The sequence below is a fragment of the Sorex fumeus genome, unplaced genomic scaffold (genome assembly GCF_029834395.1).
Source record: "Sorex fumeus unplaced genomic scaffold, SorFum_2.1 ptg000047l, whole genome shotgun sequence".
Taxonomy (NCBI): domain Eukaryota; kingdom Metazoa; phylum Chordata; class Mammalia; order Eulipotyphla; family Soricidae; genus Sorex; species Sorex fumeus.
Genome location: NW_026606104.1, coordinates 7,648,242 through 7,672,832, shown reverse-complemented (window position 1 = coordinate 7,672,832; position 24,591 = coordinate 7,648,242). Strand labels below are relative to the sequence as shown.

The 24,591-nt window shown below is 52.2% G+C and overlaps 1 protein-coding gene across 3 annotated transcripts in view; it reads right to left on the bottom strand.

The window, feature by feature from the left end:
- The window catches only part of BCAR3 (BCAR3 adaptor protein, NSP family member), a 124,706-nt gene that overhangs the window by 11,406 nt on the left and 88,709 nt on the right, over positions 1 to 24,591 (bottom strand). For 2 of the 3 annotated variants that reach the window (XM_056123375.1, XM_056123377.1), the window contains 5 exons: positions 16,794 to 16,922; positions 13,273 to 13,715; positions 9,934 to 10,037; positions 7,487 to 8,139; positions 1,536 to 1,651 (listed from right to left, as the gene is read on the bottom strand). In XM_056123375.1, the coding sequence (XP_055979350.1) occupies positions 1,536 to 1,651; positions 7,487 to 8,139; positions 9,934 to 10,037; positions 13,273 to 13,715; positions 16,794 to 16,922 (1,445 nt within the window). Of the gene's footprint in view, positions 1 to 1,535; positions 1,652 to 7,486; positions 8,140 to 9,933; positions 10,038 to 10,692; positions 10,830 to 13,272; positions 13,716 to 16,793; positions 16,923 to 24,591 lie in introns of those variants that run through there. The other variant, XM_056123378.1, reaches the window with a different exon arrangement.

Sequence of the window (24,591 nt, the reverse complement as noted above, 5' to 3'; positions counted from 1 at the left end):
GTGGCCATCAGGAGAGAGAAATGAATGTGGACGAGTGAAAGTCAGAAAACGAAAGTAGAAGCCAGAGATGTTAACAACTCAGTCTGGACCCAGAAGGCATGCCCCCAAATATGTCTTGATCCTGATAAAATAAGGTTGGGAATTGAGGGTCATCCAGACTGAGATAGAGGCTGTGGTAGCATTGCTCATCTCAGATGAAAATGGGGTCACTGCACCCAGACAGAGGGGAAGTATGTGGGGCCAAGAAGCCAGCCCTGGAGCCTGGGCCCAGAAAGAGGAAACTCAGAAGTCCACAGACCTATAGGAGACAAACACGTTGCACACAGGCCAGGCCACAGCTGCCCTCCTCCCTGAGTGCTCCCCGTGGTGTTCTGGGTGTTTCTAGGGGTACTGATTTACCTACTTTATAGCCCTTGTGTCTGGTTTACTTGCTGGGGCTGGTGTCGTTGGATCACAAGGCCCACCTGACACTGGGGGCTTTTGGACCCGTAAAAAAATCCACAGTGAAAGCAAAGCACTTTGGGTGGCTCCAGGTTCCCGTACAGGGCATGTCAGGCTTCCCAGAAAGGGGTACTATACAGGCGGTGACCCAGTGTGGTAGGACACCATGGGCAGTGAGTTAGGGCCACTACAAAATCAGTTGTAAATGTAGTACACCAGGTTATAAGGCAGTCTAACTCAGGTCAACCAGCTATGTGTGACAGGAAAGCCAACTTCTGTGGTACTACAAGAACCTTCCCTCATGCTGTTTTTCTAATAAATGTGCCTCCTTTGGGGGCTAGAGGGAGAACTCAATGGGTGAGTGCATGCTTTGCATCAAAGTAACCTGGTTCAATCCCTACCACCACATATGGTCCCCCAGGCACCGCTAGGGGTGATCCTTGAGTATCACCAGGTGTGCCCCTCCCATCAAAAAAACACCCACCATCACCCTCCCTCCCAAAAAAAAACCAAAAAATGTGCCTCTTTTATAATTTCTGAATCTCTAGTGTTCACAGATGGGGGTTGAATGTCAGCGGAGGCGCCAGCTTTATAGGACAAGAGCACAGTGACACTTTAGAGGCTGGAACCCCAGTGCTGTCACACCCTGGCCTCTGACCTCCTTCCTCAAAGCAAATACTGTTTGGACCGTGACCTCCCCAACCTTTCCCACAAGCTCCCACTTAACTCCTAAGGCAAGCCTAAACTCCAGAGAGACAAGGGGCCACAGCTGAGTGAGTGGGGGCACTCGGGGGACAGGAGAACATGACTGGGATAAACTCACTAACACAAGCCCATCCTCCATCTTCTCCTCCACCCCCTCCAGGAGCAAGGACAAAAATGTGTCCTTTGTTCCCAGACTTCCTCTGTGCTTGTCTCAGTACATCTCTAGGAATTGTCTGGTGGCAGCTTCTGGGAAAAGTTGGCCCAGACTCATGCACCTTCCAGGGCGCGGCTGCAGAGCTGGTGGGGGCCATGCCCCTCCCTGCTCTGAGCATCCTGGTTCAATCCCTACAGAGAGAGGGTGGGCAAAGCAGAGAAACCGGGCAACTCACCGCTCAATGATGTCCAGGCGCAGCTGGTGGCCGTACGGCAAGGTAATGAGCTCCAACCCCGAGCTCACGCCCATATGCCTCTTCATCTCTTCAGACACGTCCAGGATCCGAGTCACCTGCAGGGACAAGAGGTGAATGAGCCGGGAGGGAAGGCAGTTGGCACAAGGGCCCAGTCCCTTTCTGGGCAGCCACGGCTTAGGGCAATTCTTGTGTGATATCTCAGGAGTCCGACATACGGAACAGAATATATAGCCCAGCACTGAGATTGGCCTGCAGAGCCGTTTATACCCAGCCAGAATACAGTTAGGTACCTTGAGTTCTGTCGACACCACAGGCCTGACCTCGCTGTGCTATTGCCCTATCAGCAGCGAGGCTGGGGGTGTTCAGGGCTGCCTAATTCCCCCTCCCCCCAGCAGGAAGCTGCACCCCAGCGCAGCATGCACCTCAGCTGTGGCTCTGCCATTCATGTTCTCACTTAACAGTGGGGCTGGCAGCTGTTACCCTTAGTGATGCCCCTAGGAGCTCAGAAAATGCTTCCTAGTCTGGAAGCTATTAGGGATGTATATAGTGATTTGAACCGCCCAAGGTCTACAACACAACCTACTTTACCCCCAGTGTTTTTTCCTTCCAGGAAAGCTTTGTTTGTCCCAGTTAGCTCTGGCCCCCTGGATTCCAATCCCCAATCACAGCTCATCAGAGGTTGGAATTAGGTGGTCATTTATAGTTATTACACGATTGCCCCAAAATACTATGGCTGCGCCAATGCAGCTCAAGGAGGCTAATGACACTACAGAGCATTCACTAGCAGAGCCGGTCTGGTCAGCTCTGTTCAATCTCCAGCAGCACCACACACCACACAGCAGGCAGACAACGCGTCTCCTTTACCCAGAGAGCTTGTCCTTGACTAGAAGGCTCTCAGGCAGCCCAGATATCTTCAGAGCGGGCCCAAGTCAAAAGAACACTGGCAACTTCAACTAGCATTATTAATGATGACCCTGAATTTGTGCGGGCGAGCAAAGAAACCCTGGGGGAGTAAGCCTGGGAGGATCAGCGGCCCAATGGCAGGACCCAGAATACAATGAAGAATTCGCTATGAGTTAAGGGCCTCTGCTTGTCCTTCCAAACACAACTGCCAAGTTGCTTCCTCGAGGACTTTTGCAAAAGATTGAATGACCTTCAAGCTCCAAAGAAGCTATTTGAAATCCCAGTTGTGAAATACTGGCCACGTGGAAGGAGGAAGAATTCTGGCCCCAACTCTGGAAAGAGATTTACACCTTGACCTCGGCCAGCACCTCCCGATCCCTGTGGTCACACATGCTTTGCTTGTTTAAACAGCTGCCCTGCCAGAGCCCCAAGTCCATCAGGTCTGTCCTCCTACGCACACACACTCTGTGTTAGGATACGAAAAGGTGTGTTCATTGGTGTCATTTTGTTCTGTAAACATTAGTACCGAGAGGGATCCCTGCTTTGAGAGGCAAAAGCCACCCTCTCTTTTTCTACAGCGCAAATGGCAGCTCCAGCCCCCATGTGACTTTCCTAGGGCACTACCAGGAGAAGCCACACCTGCTTCCTCCAGGCTGAGCGCTGTGACATGGGGGTCCTGAGCTCACCAGCAGGGCATGGAACAGGCCCCATGTGCAGCCCACATGCACAGGATGGCTGCGTTTTTTCTAGAACATTTCCTATGAGCTGCTCCTAGCGGGAGCACCGAGACTCTCAACCCTCGCGATCTTTGCTCTCCTTGCCCTGTAGGTCTCTAAACCATAGCTGCTTCTACTGTTTCCTCCTGCCACTCCTTCCTCCATCCCCTTCTATCCAGAAATGCAAACCTGGGTGGGCACTGCCAGAAATACCTGGGATGGACTGATTAACGCCTTTGATTTTGAATTCAGTGAGTGACCTCATGTGGGGTTGTAAGTTTAAGAAGCTGGGGGGGTGGGGGGAGAGTCTCTAACCCTGGAACCCAGGGAGCCTGACTAGCTCTCCCCCAGCTGCAGTGGACTGCTGAGAATGCTGTGCGCTGTTGCCTGACTTCACCGTAGGATCTGCCCTGCCTCCTGCCCTTTCCCTTTGGGGCTTGTGTCCCTTTGCGGCATCCTGTCATGCATGAAGAAAGGACTTAGAAACAATGACAAGGGCTGGAGTGGTAGTACAGTGGACAGCGGCTTGCCTCGCACAAGGTTGACCCAGGTTCAATCCCCAGCATCACCACACATGTTCCGCTGAGCCCCTCCAGGAGTGATTCCTGAGTTCAGAGCAGAAGTAATCCCTGAGCACTGCTAAGCGAGGCCAGAAAAATGAAAAAAGAAAACCCACAAACCCTCAAACAAACCCAAAATCCCCCACATTGACAGAGCAACCCACCAACCCAAACCTGCACATGGTGCTGCCCACAGCCTGGGGGATGCTATGGAATCACAAAGTGCTGCTTCCATGGGACCCTCAAAACTCATCTCGGGGGCTAGCCCAGGGCAAGGGAGCCGGGGCTCAGTCTGCACTATACGCCCCCATCCAGACCACAGCCCTGCCTGGTTCGGAGCACTCGCCTGAGGGTTGGTACGCACTGGAAACAGCCACCGGCTACACTGGAGCTATGGCCCCACCCCAGCTGGTCTGTGGAATTGGTGGGGAGAACGAGACGCAGGCTGTGTACCCCCAGAGGCAAACTTCTCTCTAAAGCAAAGGCAAAGGGGTCCGAGGGCCTCAGGGGATGCCCACCCAGCACTGACCCTCACTGAGCTCAGGGTGGGAGCAGGGGCAGGCACTACATTCTCAGAAGACCCTCCCGGGCATGTGCCCTGAGCTCGGGGTGACAGAGCAGTACATGGGCCCCAGGTGCCTGCTCTTGGCTTCCTGGTCACCCTTAGGCTGGTGGGGCCGGTTCTACAGCCCAAGGCCTGAAGTCAGGAGTTCCAGGAAGAGAAGAAGGAAATGGCAGTGGGCTGAGGAGGGAGGAAGAACAAACAGGCTTGGGCCCTGGTCTCGGTGCCCTATGGGGGCTCTTCCAAAGCACGGGGATGGGGGGTGGGGGGGGGCATAAATGCAAGGAGGAAAGAGCAGAAGGCAGCAGGCTGCAGTTCCTTCCATGAGAGCAGACTGGGGCACCAGTGGAGAGAAGGTCCCAAACCTTACTGCCTCCATCACGAAGTTCTGAGGACTCAGGAGAGGAACTTGGTTCCCTCCTGGGACTTAGGTTCTTCTGAAACCTCAGGTCTGTGCTTCCACGGGCACGTCCCCATGGGATGTAAATAGGTGCCCAGGAGGCCACGGTCTCTAAGCCAGGTGCAGGGTGGGACCAGGAACCTGCAATCCTCCAACCAGCCAATGGGATTGAGCTTGTCTAAGGCAGTGACCAGACAGACAATCTACACCACCTTCCCCTGCCCCCTGCTTCCAGAAATAATCCTGAAAATAAAGTACCCCCAAATGTACCTGAGACTGTCACTGCCTCCCAGATCACTCCAGCACCCTTTGGGGGGCAGTTATCACCCACACTGGGCACTACTGCTCTAAAGTCAGGTTTTGACATGCAAATTATCTGACCACCTGTGAATATTACCCAAGGACAAGGCATACACACTGAATCACTTGTGAGCACTATTCAAAGACAGTTCTCCCTTCTCCCTTCTCCCAGGTCTACCCTGTACTGAGTGGTCCCCTAGTCCTGTTTTTAGGAGCATCAGCTTAACATGCAGGCCTGCGCATACCATACGTGGCTCACACTCGACTCTGCCTTTATTAGCACTAATTGCAAGCATGGGTGTCTCTGTTAACACAGGATGACAAATGCTTGCCTACTGTACTGTTTCTCAGTTTCAGATCTCCCTGCAACCCCTCCCCTCGCCCCCACCCCCCATGAACCCTCGCCCTTAAGCAACTGGCCGCTCCCTGGAGGAAGGCTCAGGATTTCCTGTCATGATTCATTAGCCAGGAAATTCACTGAGGAAAACCCAGTTCCTAAACAAGACCTGACCTTTGAGGAGAATGGGTCTCACCGAGCTAGAAACGCAGAAGGGCCAGGAAGTAGGAGCTATTCGTGCTGCTTGCTCAGAGCAGGGCAGGGTCTGCCACCGCACCTGCTCACCAGGAGCATCCGGGGAGCGAGCCACACAAATCTGAAAGGAAGGTCACTGCAAAAATACTGATGGAGGAGACAGAGCGACAGTACAGCGGGCAGGGTGTTTGCTTGGATGGGGCCAACCTGGGTTCAGTCCCTAATTCCCATTTGTTCCTTCGCACACTGCCAGGAGTGATTCCTGGATGCAGAGCCAGGAGTAACCCCTAAGCATCCACCAGGCTCAAAAACAAACACACACAATGACGGTGTTCAGCTGCAGGAATAAATATGAGATGTTCTCCACTGAAGCAGGGTGTGAATTGTTTATCCACCTGCGTCATTTCTGCAGTAAACACAGATAAATGCGCACTTAGTCTATGTTGCTATTTGCTGAGCAAATGTTATCAATGATGGTCACTGGGTGCCTGGATTTTGTATGATTTTGTTTTCTTTCTCTTCGTGTATATGTTATTATTTTATGACCGTTATATATTTTTTTCTTTTTGGGTCACACCCGGCGATGCACTGGGGTTACTCCTGGTTCATCCACTCAGGTATTACCCCTAGCGGTGCTCGGGTGACCGTCTGGGATGCTGGGAATCGAACCCGGGTTGGCCGTGTGCAAGGCAAACGCCCCATTCTCTGTGCGATCACTCCAGCCCCTATGACCGTTATATTTTAAAACTACAATTTAAAATTGTATTTTTAAATTTTTCTAAAATTAGGAAGCACTTTCTGTTAAAAATAAAAATCAACTTGGGGCTGGGGCGATAGCACAGCGGGAAGGGCGTTTGCCTTGCATGCAGCTGACCTGGTTCGATTCCCAGCATCCTATATGGTCCCCCCGAGCACTGCCAGGAGTGATTCCTGAGTGCAGAGCCAGTCCCCGAGCACTGCAGGTGTGATCCAAAAAGCAAAATAAATAAATAAAATAAAAATCAACTTCAAAAAATGTTTATTTAGGGACCAGATAGTACAGCTTGCCTTGCATGCAGTCAATGTGGGTTCCAATCCCCATCACTCCATATAATCCCCTATGTCCCACCAGGAGTGATCCTGGAGTACAGAGCCAGGAGTGAGCCCTGAGCATTAATGGATGAAGCATACACACACGCTCACACACACACAAACAAACACACACACCCAAACCCCCCAAACTGTACTTATCCTAGACCACTTTAGTAAATTTCTCTATTTATTTAAATAACATATAAAACCCACTAAGCCTCTGTTACCCATTATGCACATTTTCACCTATAATCCACTTTCCTCTTACTAGTTCTGCTGATGTTGAAGCCAGGGAAGATTTCTTTGCTCCCAACCCATGCCCCCACTCTCTCCGTTTTTTGTTTTTGCTTATGTTTTTAATTTTGGGGCCACATCTGGCTGTCCTCTGGGGCTACTCCAAGCTCTGTGCTGAAAGGGTGGGTAGGGACTGATCAGGGGTTCCCCTGCCACAAGCCCTCAGCCCTCTAAGCACCCGGGAGGAGAGACTCAGAGTCAGCCAGGCAGGAGCACAATGGCCTGAGGAGACAGAGAGAAGGAACGGGGGTGTCTGTATGGTCCTGGGGTCCTGCCGCCAGCCAGCCCTGTGCCCCAGGTAAATACATTCCACGGGCTTCCTGTCTGGACAAAGGTTGTCCTGCCCTATGGGTCCCACCCTGTGAGTAAACTCCAGCCCGGAGCCTGGTTATCTTCAGGCTTCTCTGAGCATGCTCTAAGCACGTTTCCCACAGAGGCTGACCAGCCCGCTCCCCGTGGGGTGCCGGTATGATGGGGAGGGGCTGCCATTGTGGGTGCGCTTTATTTGTTCACTTAAAGCAGGCCGACTTCCAGGGTCGGAGAGAGTCCCAGGGGAAGGTGCCAGCCTAGCCCGGCACCGGCCCATACTCACCCTGCAGTCCATGCCCAGCATGTGGCGGGCGATGACCTTGGGGTCGTTGTGGATGAACAGCTCTTTGGCGCGCTTCAGCAGGGCCGTCTCCAAGGGCTTGTTCTCGGGCGGCAGCAGCTTGGATTCGAAGTCGTTGGGCCGGAAGGAGGAGGCTGTCTCCAGGAGCGGGGGCACAAACCCTCCTGGGGCCTCCTGGCCCTGGCCCAGCAACACTGTGGGGGTCCCCCAAGGCCTCCCCCTGTCCTCATCATCAAGGATCAAGTAGTTGGTGCCAGAGTTCCTGGGTTCCGGCGTCCCTTTCTGTTTGCTGGTCAGCAGCTCCACGTAGCTGTCCTGAGCCGCAAAGGGGGACCTGGCGGTCCTGTCAGAGCCCGCAGCAAAGGTGGGGTTCAGTTCACAGTAGTTGGCCTCCACGTGGGGCCAGGTGGACGGAGAACGGGGAGCCTTGAGGCTGGGTGCCTTGCAGGGTTTGGGGGGTGGCTTGGGGCACAGCTGGCTGTCTGAACCCCTCAATGCCTCCCCTGCCCTGGCGTCCGAGGAGACCCTCCGCACCACCGCTGGACTCAGCGTGGGCTCACTGCCCGTCCGAAAAACGGGTGAGTTGGGGCAGGGGCTCGTGTCCACACTTGGGCACTGAGGGGGCAGCTTGCAGCCTGTGGAGGAAGTGGGGGGGGGCAGTCAGGAAATGCTCAGCAGCACATAATAGGGAGCTCAGAACAAAACTTGGCAGCATGCACAGCCTCGGGTTTCACTCCTCTCAGAGAAAACCGAGACGGTTCCCCCACGCCCCCACTCAGAGCCTTTTACAGCACTGCAAGAGCTATGCTGGACCCAGCCCACATTGGGGGCCAAGTCTGTCCCCGGGACTGCCAGCTGCCATGTCCCGCTGTGGTCACAGGAGGCTGGTACCATGAGAACAGGGAAATACCAGAAGCTTAGAGGGCAGTGAGTGACCTAATCTTGCCCTGAGAATGAGCAGAAAGGACGAATCCCTTGCAAAGCCCCGGCAGGGTGTGTGTGGGAGTGGGGGGGAGAAGGGGGGCTGTTGTTAGGAAGAGGTCAGATCTCAGGGAGAACTAGAGAGCCTGGGAAGGGAGGAGAGGTCTCCAATATGACCCCAGAGGGCATCAGGAAAGTCCCAAAGTCGATCTGTTATGAAAACAATGAAATGCCACCCTATGCCCATGCCCAGAATTGCTCAGTTTCTCCATATCTCACGCCCCCCCCCCCCCCACTCCTCACACTGATGGCCAGTAAGGGACTGGAGGGAGAGAGAGAGGCCTTCGGGTCTGCTACTCTGTGAGCCCCAGCATCACCCCCCACACACACCTCAATACACACCTTTACCCTGTTGGTGACAAAGACAGTAGGGGCTTTTGCCTGAGAACCACTCAGTGAATGAATGAGCTCAGAATCCAAGGACAGGCTCTGCTTCCGCCTTAGCCCAGGACCAGATGAAGAATCTGGACAAACTACTTGACCTCTGTGCCTTTGTTTTCTCAGCTGCATAACAGGGAGAGCTATGACTGCTATCAAAAGGCTGGTTACAAGGCTGAAAGTCCCAGGGGCCTGAGTGATAGTATGGTGAGTAGTGCCTTGAGGTCAGCATGAGGCTGACCTAAGTTCCATCCCTGATACCCCACGTGGTTCCCCAAGCCCCAGTAGGAGTGATCCCTGAGCACCGCTTGGTGTGGAGACAAAACAAAACAAACCCCAAAACATGGGGTCCCCTGAGCCCCACCAGGAATAATCTCTGAGCACAGAGCCAGGACCACCGGGTGTGGCAAAAAACAAGCAATAAAATAAAAGCTTCATGCCTGGGATGCAGCTTGGAGATCAAGTGCCTGTCATACATGTGAGAGGTCGTGGACACCGCAAAATAAAAATAAAATGGAACAAATAGTGCAAGGGGTCAGGGGGACAGCTCAAAATTCTGGTGCAGGGGGCTGGAGCAATAGTGCAGCAGGTAGGGCATTTGCCTTGCACGCGGCTGACCCGGGTTCGATTCCCAGCATTCCATATGGTCCCCTGAGCTACTGCCAGGAGTAATTCCTGAGTGCAGAGCCAGGAGTAACCCCTGTGCATCACCAGGTGTGACCCAAAAAGAAAAAAAAACTCCTGGTGCACATACTTTTCATGCAGGAGACCCGGGTTTGATCCCTGCTCCAAACAACATCAAGCATTGTACCAGGTGGAGCTCCTGAGCACCGCAGGATGTAGTCCCCAAACCAAAACTTTTAAGAATTAAATCAAATAATAAAAGATAAAATAAAAAAGTAAATTACAGGCAGCATACACAAGGTATGCAGCTCTGATTAGAATCCAGATGCAGCTGGACAAATCCCAACCCCTCTGGTCAGTAGGGATACCCCAACCATGCAGGGAAAGAAGCCTGACAAAGTTCAGCACCACACGCCATCTCCCCCAGTCAGCCCCGCAGCACCTACCGATGGGCAGGTAGCTTTCTGACTGGTGCGCTTTGAGGGCTAAGGCTCTTCTGTCCTGCATGTGATCCAGACAGGCCGGCTGGCTGCCGCTCTTCTCTTTATTTCTGAAGCAAAAGACAAGCAGGGCAGAAACACATCGTTAAGGCACAGACTTTCAGGCAGTGTCATGGGAAGTTTCCCAGGAGAGGGTAAGAGCAGTAACAGCCAAGGAATGTCTCTTGCGGGAGGAAGTTGCTGAAGGGACCCTGCAGGCTGCCTGTGCAGGGAGTTCTAGGCACTGGGAAAGCTTGCAGAACCCGGTCTGGGAACATCAGGCTAACTTACATGCCCAGGGAGGAATCATTTGTTTAATTAACTAACGCATTTCTCCCCCTCAATCTTGACCATGAGGAAGGTAGCTATAGAGCCATACTCACTTCAGTGCAAATCTTGGTGCCCCCTCCCCAACCCAACCCCCCAATCTGCAGGCATGCCCCAAGGCTGTCTTGCTCAATTCCTGGCTGCTCTGGGGGACCCTGCAGCCAGTCAGATGGCAAAAGGATAAGCGTAGCTACCGCACAGGGGCAAAGAGACACTTGACTCTAGACATCATTTCTTACCGCACCTCTGTCTTCCCCTTCCAACCCAGACTGAAACTTTCTCTAACTATTGCCATGAAGCAGATCTCCCTTTTGGGAAGAGACTGCAGTACACCAAGCCAGGCTGTTTAATGCATCCTCCCACAAACTTATGTTACAGAAATTGCCAAATTTTTCCTACCTTTGCAAGCATCAGAGGAAAAAAAAAAGCCAAAAGAGAAAAAAGATAAACCCTCCAAACAATCAAAATCCCTAAACTCCCAGCAACAGAGAAATGCCGGCAACTCCCGGGAAGGTGGGACAGAGGGCTAATTCCAAAGGCAGTGGTTCCCGTGAGGCGTCGCTCCACAGCGGTCAGAAGCCGCGGCCCAGAACGCCCGCCTGGAATGTTACCTGGCTGAGCACACACCTTCGCCTGTGGCGACAGGCCAGCCAACCGCTGGGCCTGACGTCAGGGAAGGTACTGAGCCACTGAAGGGCAGTGGGGCAGGGCAGGGCATGAGCTGTTCTGTCTTCCAGCGGGGCGCGGCCCCCACCGCTTAGTCAGCCCCACAGCTGCCGGCAGAGCCCTGCTTTCAAAGGGCAGTCGGAAAAGTGCCGCTGCCAGGCTTGTTGATTGACTTATGCCACATTCTCAGTCTTTCATTTTTTTAATCTTAAAAAATAAGCAACACACCGACAACCTGTGCCTTCCTGCTTGGCAGCTCCACCTCCGGCAGGCACTGTGTGTGCCCACATGAGTGCAAACAAAGAACCCCAGGACAGTGATCCTGTCAGATCAGATACAGAAGAAAAAACACCATTTTCTATCTGGAAAGGGATCTGAAGTCCAGTCTCCTTACATGGAGAAGGACGCCCCCAGCAACAGCCCTGCCACTCACAGCTCCACTGCCCACCTCAGGCAAACAGCACGCAGCGACCCCACCCAACCTGAGGTGACAGGTATCAGTGCCGCCGGACCCTGACTCTGCTGACACTGCTCTGAGCACTGTGCATGGAGCCCTCACAAGACCAATCTGTCCAGATGCAGGCACAGAGGGTGAGCAGCAGGCCGGCCAGCAGAGAAGGACCTGCGTTCAGAGCCTGGAGCTTCCGCCTCACACATGTTGGAATCTGTTTTGCTAACAGCCTTGTTTTTTGTTTCTGAATGTTGACTAGAAATGACAGTGTGTGGCATTTCCTCTTGGTTCAGAGAGAAAACCAGGAATGAAAGAGGTTGCTTTGAATGTGTGAATGTGTGTGTGGAAAAGTTGGGCTGTGGGGAGGGCTGTGTCACCCATAGGCCAGGGGCCTCTCCCCTCACCTGCCTTCTCACTGCTTTCCTTTGCCAGCACCTGTGATGAATGTGCACACATGCATGCACACACACATGCATGCACACACATGCATGTACACATGTATGCATGCAGATATGTATGCACACACATGCACACACACGAACACATGCATACACTGTATACATGTGCACACACATGTATGCACACATGTGCATGTATACATATAAATATGCAGGCATGTGTACACATATGTATGCATGTGCACACATGCACGCACGCACACACATGCACACACATGAAGGTGCTGAGCTCCATGAGGCAGGTCCTCTATGAACACAGAGCTCACTCTGAGGCGGCAGGTGCAGGGCCAGTCCTTGGATCTCCCCCCCATCCCCCAGATGCAGGTCTTAGCTCTCCAGCTCTCCCTGGGCCAAACTTCCTCTCTGCATGCACCAAACTGAACAACCCTAATAGCACCCCCATACTGCCGCGAAACTCTGGCATTCACAAGCCCCTCTGATGCTTGTTTTCCTCCAATGCCCACCCCCTCGGGTCAGAATTCCCCTCCCCACTCACAGCAAAGTCCTCAAGGTCTGCACCCCTTCCACAGGCCCGATGCCCCCTTCCAGCCTCACCCCAATTTTCTACAACTTCATACGGGTCTTCTGCCCCCTACTGCCTGCACACCACTGTTGGGTGCTGTTGAAGGACACCAGGTTCACGTGTCACATCTCTGTGTCCCCCTCTGTCCCAGCCTGGCTTCAAGGCCTGTATTGCCTGCCTGGCAGGGCCCCTCCCTGCAGCTGCCCCTGTAGGTATCCTTGCTCCGGCTCCACCCAGAGCCCCTCCAAGCCACTCCTGCTCCTGCTCACTTCCACTTGCACTGTCCCCCACCTTATCCCCGTGTCCCCCTTCTCTCATTTGCAACATCTCCCCCACATTTTCCCAGGCCTCACCTAAACAGTAACCTGAGCTCATAAAGTCCTTCCTGACAGCCCCTTCTCTGCCCTTCCTCAACAAATACCTTATTTGTGGTACCAGCTCAGAGGAAGATCGTTCCTCGGCCCCCACAGCATCCAGGAACACCTGACAGCCTTAGCAACATTCTCTCTCTCTCCGGGCCAGAGTAGGGAACTTGCCTTGATGCAGCTCACGCAGGTTCGATTCCCGACACCCCACCCTGAGCATCAACAGTGTGACCCAAAAGCCAAAAATATTCTCATTCTCTCTCTCTCTCTCTCTCTCTCTCTCTCTCTCTCTCTCTTCCTCCCTCTCTCCCTCTCTCTAGTCCCCCCCGCCCCCCCGTCTGTAAGGGACTACTAAATCCATGTCCTGCTTGCAAAGCTCTTTCCCCTGGAGCTGTATCCCCACCTCAGTATTCTTCAGTGTTTTCTGCACTCCAGGGGCAGCTCCATCTGCCCCTGTGTGGGTGCACCCACAGCGCCCTGGGGAGCCCCCACCCAGCCTGAGAAGCCCGGACCCACCTGAGGAGGTTTCCCCGGGGTGAGCCCTGCTCTCGGGCTTGGCCGCTGCCCAGCGTGAGGCTCAGCCTCTTGGCCATGTCCGGCCAGCTGTCGGTGAGGCTGCCTTCCCGGGCCAGGCCTGGGGAAGTGCCATAGCGCTCCTCCAGCCACCGCAGGGGCACTGTCCGGTTGATGGGCTGAAAGATGATGGCCCCGCTCTGCTGCGAGATGGGCCGGCGGCTGCCCACGTAGCAGCGCACCAGACCAGGGATGGAGTCAAAGCTCTCCGTCTCAAACTGGTACTGCACGCGGCTGTAGGCCTCGCTGAGCCGCTGCACCGTCCGGTTGATCTTGAAGTGCTGAGCAAGGTTCTTCCACTGACAGGTGAGGACGAAGTTCCCGGGGCTGGAGAGAGAGTCACGCACCAGGAAGTCGCCGTCTCGCTGCACCAGGTTTTCTGACACCTTTGGGGGTCAGATGGTCAATGAGCGTTAGCAGGGACAGGCTCATATGCCTGCGCTTCTTAATGTTTTTTAAATCAATATTTAATTTGTCTTTTGTGTCACAACTTCAGTGCTTAAGGAATCCTGCAGTTCAAAGGCTCAAACCCTGGGCTCCCGCATGCCGTTCATGTGCTCCTGGTCCTTATGTCCCTTTAAAAAGCTGCTTTCCTCAGGGCTCAGAGATAGTCCAGAGCTTAGGGGGCATGCCTAGTAATGCCTGACCTGGGTTTGATCCCTAGCACCACATGGTCCCTGAGCATCACTGGCTGTGGCTCTCTGAGCACTGCCAGTGTAGCCCAGGTCATCCCTGGCACACTGCTAGGGGTCCTCCCAGACCAGCACTTGAGAAGCACCCCACCCCCCTCAGGCTATATCTCTCCCAACTATATAAGGCCTTTAATATTTTTTAATTTTTATTTTGTGTCACCTGGTGATGCTCAGGAAATATTCCTGGCAGTGCCCGGGAGACCATATAGGATGCTGGGGATCAAACCAGAGTCAGGTGCGTGTAAGGCGAACGCCCTTCCTGCTGTACTCTCGCTCTGGCCCCTCCATTAAGCCTTTAGTTGGCTCATTCTCTTTTCAAATATCAAGACCCTTTTCTAGATTCCACAGTCATTCCTTGACCACCTACTATGTGCCAGCTAAGCTGGCAGTGGGGTAAGTTCAGAAAATGAGGTCAACAGGAGCCCTGTGCTCCTGGGCTTGGTTTGAGCAGGAGCTTCTGCTGTAGGGAGGAAAGTGAGAACAGTGGGGGCAACATGGCAGACATGGAGCCCGGAGGAGGAAACAGGGCGGCAGAGGAGTGTGTGTTCTTTCTAAACAGGAGGGTGTTGGGAGAAGCTGACATATATGCAGGTCTGAAGGACAGAAGAGGCAGAGGATAAGATATCAGAAAGACAGTGTCTACAGGTATGACTCTCCCCTTCCAACAAGCAGGGATGAGGGCAACTGCCGGTGCCTCAGTCCTGGCTGGAGCTGTCGCCTGCAGAGGCAGAAGTATGAGCAGGCCTAGCTGCTCGTGGAAGGTTAAAGATCTGCACATACAATGTACGAGATGGACAGGGCAATCCCAGGAGCAGACGAGCCAATGCACGGTCAATAATTACGGGGCTTCCGATGTTTAGGGCAAGAGGAGACGATCCATCCACACACAGTGATTCCTGAAGTCACACAGCCAGGAAGAGCACAGGCTCCCCAACTCTGTGTGACTTACAGTCTCTCTGTGGCTCATTGCCATGATCTGGACACAGGGGACAACAACATCACCTACGAAACAGCTACAAACACCATATGGGAGTGAGGAGTGAAGTCTGTGATTATCACCATCATCAGGTTCAGTGATAGGATCTGGAAAAGTACTATCTGTGGCAAGCAGGAAACACATTTTCTTTTCTTTTCTTCTTCTTCTTTTTTTTTGTTGCTTTTTGCAACAGAAAAACACCCAGTGATGCTCAGGGGTTACTCCTGGCTCTGCACTCAGGGACCTTACGGGATGCTGGGAATCGAACCTGGGTTGGCCGCATGCAAGGCAAATGCCCTACCCACTGTGCTATGGCTCCAGCCCCAAAAACACATTTTCTGAGGAGCATAAGGGCAGGGATGTCGATGAGAGTCCTCAGTTGTATGAACTTGGACAATTTCTCCAGGACATCCCAGGTGGATTAGCTCCCTCAGCAGAGTGTGCTGCCATGGTTACTCTGAAAGCACATATCTGTCTTATATATGGGTTTATACCAAAATTCCATTTCTTGGAGTTCTGCCTGAGGAAATAATTATAGTTATGAACATAGTAGTTATCTATGTTGGTGGAATGCCCAATAAATAGCAGGGCCTGCAAACAGCGGACATAGAGATGACGTAGAATGGGGTTGAAGAATATTTTATATCAGGAGAAAATCCCCAAGATGGATCATTAAGCAAAGAAAGGGACTACACAAAAGTCCATGCAGTATAATTGTGTGCTTGATTTAGGAAAGTCTGGGAGGATATATAAATATAATCAGACTGTTCACAGTAAGTAGCTCCAGGAGGAAAAATTATGGGTGAGGGTTTATTTGTTTTTTTTCCCTTCTCTTTTGCTCTTTTTATTCTCTACCATTAAGTTTAAGCTGAGAGAGAGGGAAAGAAAGAAAAAAGCCACAAGGCTAGAATAGGAATATTTTTTTGCTAGTGTTGAGAAATCTGTGACCTTAAGACAATTAATCCATACAATACCCTTTCTTCTAGCTCACAGTCACCCATGCCCTGTCCTGGGAGAATGCATGTTCTGATCAGGTTACCAGGAAAACAAGTCCAAGGGAAATTTGACACTTCAATTCTGCTCTCATTTTATTTTCCAGTTTCTATACTATTGAATGAATGACCCTCATAGCACTCACCCCATTGAGACCCCACACTGCAGGCCGGGAGGGCCTGTGGTCAGTACAGTCATGCACTGGCTCCCCACTGCTGGGACAGGGCAGGTGAGTCAGGGAGTCATTTCTGAGTGTCTCACTGCTCTGCGCATCTGTCAGGACCACATCCTCTCTGCACCTCAAGTTCAGCCCCAGCCTGAAGAGGAAGCAGGTGCTCCAGGGGCCTGAGGCTGTAGGCAGCAAGTCCAGAGTTCAGGCACCACTCATGGCTGATCTCATAAGGCTTCAAAGTTCCCTCCCTGCACTGCCTTCCGCCTTCAGAACATCCACTTCCTCTTTTCTTTTTTTTTCCTCTTTTTTTGTTTTTGCTTTTTGGGTCACACCGGCAATGCACAGGAATGCACTGGCTGATGCACTCAGGCTCTTACACTCAGGAATCACTCCTGGCGGTGCTTGGGGGACCATATGGGATGCTGGGAATCGAACCTGGGTGGGCCGCATGCAAGGCAAACGCCCTACCCACTGTGATATTGCTCCAGCCTCAGAGCATCCACTTTCGATGTCCCTGGGAGGACAAGTTTGTGTTCCTGCCTTCTGAGGAACAGCCCCAGTGAAGGCACTGCAGGCTTGCTCTTTAGTTTGGTTTTGGCTAAACCGGGACTCATTCAAGGCCGGCGGGTACCTGTCGGGGGATGCGGCCGTGGTACCAGGCGTGGCTGCGCAGGTCCTCGGTGCTCAGCAAGAGCTCCTCCTCCAGTTCCTTCTTCAGCCTCTCGGGGGTCCGCTCCATGATGAGCCGCTCCTTGGAGAACTGTAACAAAGGGTGAAGAGGGCTGTCAGCCTGGCCAGGCTGGCCTGAGACACAGCCCACGGGGCTGGTCCAACCTGTGTAGACCCAAATCTGCTCAGGAAGGGAATCTGGGTAACGATCACAATTAGCCATGACTTTCCCAGGCAGGGTACAGGATCATTTCCCCTGCAGGTGAGCACGCTGATCAGAGAGCCAGACAAGCTGTGCCTTGGATCCCAGGTGACAGGCATCTGCTTAGACGGGGAGCTAAGCAGATAGCTTCCTCCTTCATCACAACCAGCCTGGGACCTGGGCAGAGAGCCAGGAGGGACAGCGACCCCTGACTGGCCGCAGGAGTCTCGGGACTGCTCATGAGGGTTCTGAATTGCCTGCTGCTGGCAAATTTCAGTTCAGGGACAGAGTTCAGTTTTCAGAAACTGAAAGCAATAGGGCAGGGGAATTTTAAGTCACCCAAGTCTGAAAACAGAAGTCTAAGTTTGCATGCTGTATGTCTTAGATTTCCTGGCTCTGCTCAGAGGTCACCAGCAGTGCTGAGGCTCGAACTCAGGCCTCCAGCTGCAAAGTCAATGATCTGGCCTGAAGAGCTTCCTCTGTGGCTCAGAACTTTATTCTCAAATATTTCAATCTTTTGTGTGTCTGTGTGTGTGTGTGTGTGTGTGTGTGTGTGTGTGTGTGTTAGGAGCCACACAAGGTGGTGCTTGGGACTTACTCTTGACTCTGTGCTACTATGCTAAGGAAACACTCTTGGCAGTGCTCAGGGTACCAAGAATCAAACCGGGGTGATCACATGCTGGCAAGTGCCTTAACCTCTGTACTGTCTCTTTGGAGATGCTACCTAATAATACCTAATATGAAATATTAGCTAATATTTCATTTTTAAGAAAAACTGTAAGCAAACTTAAGACACTGGTTTCTCATTCTGATAAGGAGAGCTGGAAATGACCACTCTGGTTGGGAACTGTGTGCTCAAAGTAGGTCAAGGAACAAACACAATAACCTCTCAGTGTCTGTGCTGTAAACCAGTGTCCAAAAACGGGGAGAGGGGGAGAGAAGATAAAGGGAAGAGGGGAGAGAGAGACAGAGACAGAGAGGAGGAAAGTATTGGCCATAGAGGCAGGCTAGGGCTGTGGGGGTGGTATGGTAGGGAAACTGCGGTCTTTGGTGATAGAAAATGGACACTGGCGGAGGGAGGGGTGTTGGATCATTATATGGCTGAAATACGATCATGAGCAGCTTTGTAACTATGTATCTCACAGTGACTCAATTAAAAAAATAAAAATTAAAAAACAAAAACAAAAAGACACTGGTTCATCCCCTTAGACACATTGAAAATCCCTGATTTAAATCACTACCCAGAGGCCAAAGAAGATGGTATGGTGAGTGACACCGACTCCAAGTGTCATTTAGAATCACCACCGCCTACAAAAAGTGAGCTGAACTTAGAGTCCTGCCTGGTTCCCAGGAAAGCTGGGCCCTAGGACCCCTGGCTAGGGTCACAAGAGCAGGAAAGGCCACGTCTTGTGTGTGAACCAAGTTTCCGGGCTTGGCCTCAAGTCAGTAGGAACCACTGAAATATTTCTGGTCACAACTGTTCTGGGCCTGAGCAAGGAAAGAATCTTAACTCCTCCCCTCCCAAAGAAAAGAAGACAGCTTGGGGGGCTGGGTGCTGGATGCTGATCCATGAGTCTACTGGAGGGAGTCGGTCCAGCAGTGCCAGCCGCAGGGACTCACGGTCCTCGCCTCCCCACCACACTGCTCCCAGGACCGGCCCTGGCAGTGCTCCAGGGACCAAGCTGCTCGGGGAGAGATGCCACAAAGGCTGTCCAGGAGGTGGCTGTCTCAGCTGCGAGGCCTCACACCAACCGCGATGGCATGTGCCCGGGGACAGCTGAGGACGGCCCCTCAGAGAGCAGAGACGACGTTGCTGCCTTGCCTCCCCACGGGGCAGAAGCTGCCTGAGAGCAGACACATATCCACTTGTATTCCCCACGGGCCTGCGGCGATAGCATACAATGTCACACAAAGACGTGGAACATGTCATACAATATTCCAACACTGTCCCTTCACCAGTGTACGTTTCCCACCACCAATGTCCCCTGTTTCCCCCCTGCCTGTCTCTGTGGCAGATACTTTTCACCTTTCTCTCTCAGTGGTCACTGGCCAGTCCCTACCCAGAGCCAGGGAAGGTGCTGGAGTGATAACACAATGGGTAGGGAGTTTGCCTTGCACGCAGCTAACCTGAATTCGATTCCCAGAATCCCATATGGTCCACCGAGCACTGCCAGGAGTAATTTCTGAGTGTATGAGCCAGGAGTAACCCCTGAGCATCACCGGGTGTGACCCAAAAAGAAAAAAAAAAGGAAAAAAAAAGGCGATCTGGTGACTCCGTGTGTCCTTTAGAATTCACACCCCACTTATAAAAAGTGAACTGATCTTGGAGCCCTGCCTGGTTCCCAGGAAAACAAGGCCCAAGAACCGCAGCTAGGGTCATACATCCCAAGACACTGAAAGTCTCTACACTTTCTTAATGATGGCATCACTGAGAAAGCACTCACATTATTTGCAAAAGCCTGGAGGCGGCAACTTGAGGGAGACATTTTTGGAGTGGGGCCCTCCCAAGCCATGCGCAGCTGTCCAGGGATCCTTGGACTAGCTGCCAGCAGATGCCGGAAGCCCAGAGAGTCATACGGGGCTACTCTGGCCCTATGGTGCTGGGGATCACCGAGCCCCCAAAGTGCTCAGAGAGCCATGGAGTGCCAGAAACTTGAACTTAGATTTGTATTTTAATTTGATTTTGTTTAGGGGGTAGGAGCCATATGGGACAGCAGGCATGGTGCTTGCCTGGCATGCAGTCGACCTGGGTTTGACACTGGCACCTCATATGGTCCCCTAAGCCAGGCAGGAGTGATCTCTGTGTGCAGAGCCAGCAGGAAGACCTGAGAACTGCTGGGTGTGCCCCCCAAAACAAACAAAAAAACAAAAAACATTTTTTGGGGCGGTCACATCCAACAGTGCTAGGGGCCACTTCTGGCGCTCAGTGGTCACTCAGGCATTTATGAGGGAATCAGACACGGTGCTGGGGATCTACTGAGAATCAAGGCAAGGCAAGCTCCTTGGGACCTCTCATGTATACATTAAAAGAAAGGCGGTGGAGAGGTCGGAAATGGGGATCCAGAGCAAGCAGCTGCTGCAAAGGGATGGTTTCAAGTCCTAGAAAGCAGGTTTTATTTTTCAAATTATCTTATCATCTTATTAGTAGCACTGTCCTCCTGTTATTCATCGATTTGCTTAAGTGGGCCCAGTAATGTCTCCATTGTGACACTTGTTACTGTGTTTGGCATATTGAATACGTCATGGGGAGCTTGCCAGGCTTTGCCATGCAGGCAAGACACTCTCAGTAGCTTGCCAGGCTCTCTGAGAGGGGTGGAGGAATCGAACTCGGGTCGGCCCAGTCGGCAGCGTGTAAGGCAAACGTCCTACCCGCTCTGCTATTGCTCCAGCCCATCATCTTATTATATATAAATATATATATATACATATATTGAATCACCCTGAGATACACCTACATGATTACACACTACATGATTACACTACATGATTACATACAATCACCCTGAGATACAGCTTCATGATTGGGTTTCAGCCACACAATGTTCAACATCTATTCCTTCACCAGTGCACATTAGTTTCTCCCAGCCTGTCTCTATGGCAGATCCTTCTCTATCTCTCTCTCCTCTCTTTTTTCTCTTTCTCTTCTCTCTTTCTTCTCTCTCTCTTACCCCCCCCCCCCACCTCTCTCTCTCTTCTTTTAGGCATTGTGGTTTGCAGTACAGGTACTGAAAGGTTATCATGTATGTCCCTTTACTTCCTTTCAGCACTCGGTTCTCGTCCAGAGTGATCATTTCCAACTATCATTGCCACAGAGGTCCCTTCTCTGAGGACAGGTTCTTGCACACTCAAGAGTCTGGCTGGTCACTGGAGCTTGTGTCTTGGCAGATGTGGGCAACAAATCCCAAACAAGCGAAGAAGGCCAGTCAAAAAAGTCATTCACAAATGGCCACCTTCATGATTAACTCGTGCTCATCCAGGGGACGGACGCCTCCTACGATCTCCATTTACTGTTCTAAGCACATACATCAACGCAACTCTTAATGCTTTTCTCCTCTGCCTGTATTTTATGAGGCCTTGGCTTTGCCAACTATAATCCTGCTACTACAGATAAGGACTTTTATCACACTGTCAACCCCATGCTTGGGAGGGGGTGGCGTCATAACAACATTTGGAACCCCCCATTTGTGTGCAGTCGGGAGTGACCTGTAATTGTTATTCATGCTCCTCAGAGAACAGGAGGATTCCCCCCTCCCCCCCGCCCTTTCTGGTGCAGGAACTGGTTCAGTGTGTCTGTGGCATTTGGCAGAATTCTGTGGGCTTCTCAGAATCACCACATTTTGGCTCGCCATGTGCCCTGCCCCTTCTCCGTCCCATTGGAGGGAGCCGGCCTTTTCCCTGGAGGGCAGTCCTTTCAGTCATGGCTGGGCTAGCTTTAGGTGTGGCTACAAGTTGAGTTCTAGCAATTCACAGTAACACAACAGTATACTCGCACCGCATTCCCTCCATCCTCACGGTCACCGTGTCCTCCTGATCAAAGCTACAAATGCCCTTGTCCTCCCACTCTTCACTTTCTTTAGACTGCAGTCTGAAGACAGGGTGGGAAAGCTTTTATGTAATCGTCACAGGCACTGTTATTTATGCAGAGAGCAGAGCTAAGCCTGAGAAGAGACAGAATCAGGGGCAGGTCCCCGCACTCTGACAGCTTCCAATTTTGGAAAAACAAAGATTTAAACACATCATTCACTCCATCCAGGTTTAAAAGTCTTTTCTTCCAGATCTTATTTTCCAACCCTTTCACATGTGTTTCCGTAGGCATCTTCTGACTCAGTGGGCCTCAGAGACTGGTCAGAGTCCTCAGTCAGCATGGGACCATGGGTATGGGAGGTGGGGGGGCGAGGGCAAGCCCAGTCTGGGGCCTGTTATCCCAGGGCCCTTTCTCAGGAAGTTCATGCAGAATGGCAATGCACTACTGACTGGCCCTGTCTAACCATATTCCCTCAGCTGCCTTAGAGAGATGGCAAAGAAAACCATCAACAACCTGTGTCATCTACAAAGGCTGTGGAGCATAATGACAACCACAGAAGAGAATCAGAACTTTCTTTGCCAAGTTTAAAGTCCTTAACTATTCACCTCTGAATGTGGACTTCGTTTCAAGGAGGCAGGCACTGAGTTTGCTCTTGAGGAAAGTGTTGTAGAGGTGAGGAGGAGGAGGAGGATGAAAAGGAGAAGAAGGAGGAGGAAAAGGAAGATGAGGAGGACAAGGAGGAGGTCATGCTATACTATGCAGCATTGATTCTCCATCCCAAGCTCTATTCTACACAATGACTGAGGCACAACCTCCCAAGAAACAAAGAGAGCTGGTATTTGTTTTGGGGACTTGGGGCCCAAGCCCCAGGCAGTGCTCAGAGGATCACTCCTGGTGATGCTCGGGGGATCATACAGGGTCCCAGAGATTGAACCCAGGTCGACCAACCATGTACAAGGAAAGTGTCCTACTGCACTATACTTTCTCTTCCTCACCAGTTACTGGGATTTTGATCAAGTACATTCTGCCCACGGGTTTATGCCAGGGACCAACAAAAGAGAAAGATGCAGTAAGGGCCAGTATCTTGCTGGAGTTGGATCTACCAGAAATTGGGGAGGTATTTTTTGCGGGGGATGGGCATGGCATAAGGTGAGAATACAAATGTAAATTAAGGAATAAGTATAGCTGGTGCATGAAAGAAGGGTGGGAGGCAGCAGAGGAACCAATCTCTATGGCCACCCACTCACCTGGTCCCACCTCCGAACCTTCATCTTAGTCCCCATCACTCGCTCAGGGTCGGAGATGAGAGGTAGCTAAAATGATAACTAGGGCAAATGCAGGGGGTGGATGAGGCCCACACTCATTCAATCAAACTGAAGTTTTGTTAGAACATTCATAAGTTACTATACTTATTGCTTTTTACAAAAACCAGGGGCAAGGGCCATCTCTCCTATCAGCAGTCTTTCAATGACCCTGATGCCCACAGATGTTATAGCTCAGGTCTGCAAAGCATGAACCAGCCCACCGGAGCCACTGTGCCATTGACCGCTGTGTGGCTGTGTGGAGACTCAGGCTCCCCAACTGCAAAATGGGAGCGAAAATCCGGGCTGAGAGGTGGGTGAGATGCATCAGTATCTGAGAAGGACTCAGCACCCCCTCCTGGCAGCTGCACCATACTGTCAAGTATCCTTGGAGAGTCAGGCACTAGGGTGCCTAATACTGAGAATCTGAGCCTGCCGACAATTTGTGAGTCAAAGGAGCAAAGCAAGAGGAACAGTAGCCTGGGGTCGGGAGGGAAGCGGTTAAGGAGAGTGGCCTGGTGCTGTACTTGCATCACTGCTGGCTGCCTGCCTCCCGTAGGCAAAGTTCTTCAATCTCTACAGAGAGCTCGCTGCCTGCTGGCCTTGGCACCTCTGGTCCAGTTGCACAGCTTGGACGGGTCCTAGCTTGCTGAGGCCGGCTCCCAAAGAAAAGTATGCCTGTCATTTCGAATCTGGAATAAACTGTCCCGGCAACCCCACAACGAGGTCCTGGCAAGTCTGGTCTTGACAGGCCGGAATAGCCAGAGCCTGGGAGATGCCGTAAGGCACATCCTGGAGGCACTTAGCCAGCTCCCCAGACGTGCTGGGAACCTCGATGAACGTGGAAATCCACATCTCAACAGTTCCCTGGGTTAGAGAAAGCTGCTGGGGCCCCCAGAGGCTGGAGTCCTGACTTGCAAGGGCTGAGCACATCAGAGTCTGCATTTCAAATCAGGCACAACAATGGGGCCGGGCTCCCAGGAGGTTTGGGGACCTAAATCAGGGAGGAGACTGGATGCGGGGGTGCTTGCAGGCATCTGTGGGAAAGCCTGGAGTGGGCCGCAGACCCTCATCTGCATGGAGCAGACAGAGGCAGGATTAGGAGAAGATGACATCTGCTTAAGGATTCCTATTCTGTTTACTTAGTCTCCCTGCCTGGAAGAAAAGCCTCCCAGTTCTCGCAGAATCTTAAATGGTGCAAATCACTAGAAAAAGCCTTTCTCTGGGTCTAGAAGGCAGGGGCAGAAAGGGAAAGAGGCTTAGGCACTATTTCCTGATTCTCCACAAGCAACATGACAAAGTGGTTTGCCAAACAGGCAAAGGCAGGCCAGGGCAGCTGGGTTTCCCGGTCCAAGCTGAGCCCGGGAAGGGGGAGAGACAGCACACACAGGCCGGCCCTCCCTAGCCCACCAGTGCTTGAGAGAAACAGCCCAGCTCACAGGCCCTGCCCCCAGCAACACTTATTTGGTCCTGAGTTTTCCTCTATGCCAAAATAAGAGATGCCACCAGGGCATCATGGGGGTTAGAAGAAGGAGGGGAGGCTTGGGATTCAGAGCTGGCCTGTGGAAATAAAACCAGAACAGGACAGGCATCTGGGGCCCAATACTGGAACATCTGAACTAAGAGCAGCTTGGCTTGGGTGGACACAGTCAGGTTGGGGAGCAGGGGGTGGATGCAGGGACATGATCCGTAATACAGATGCACACTACACATCCGCATGGGTAATGTACAT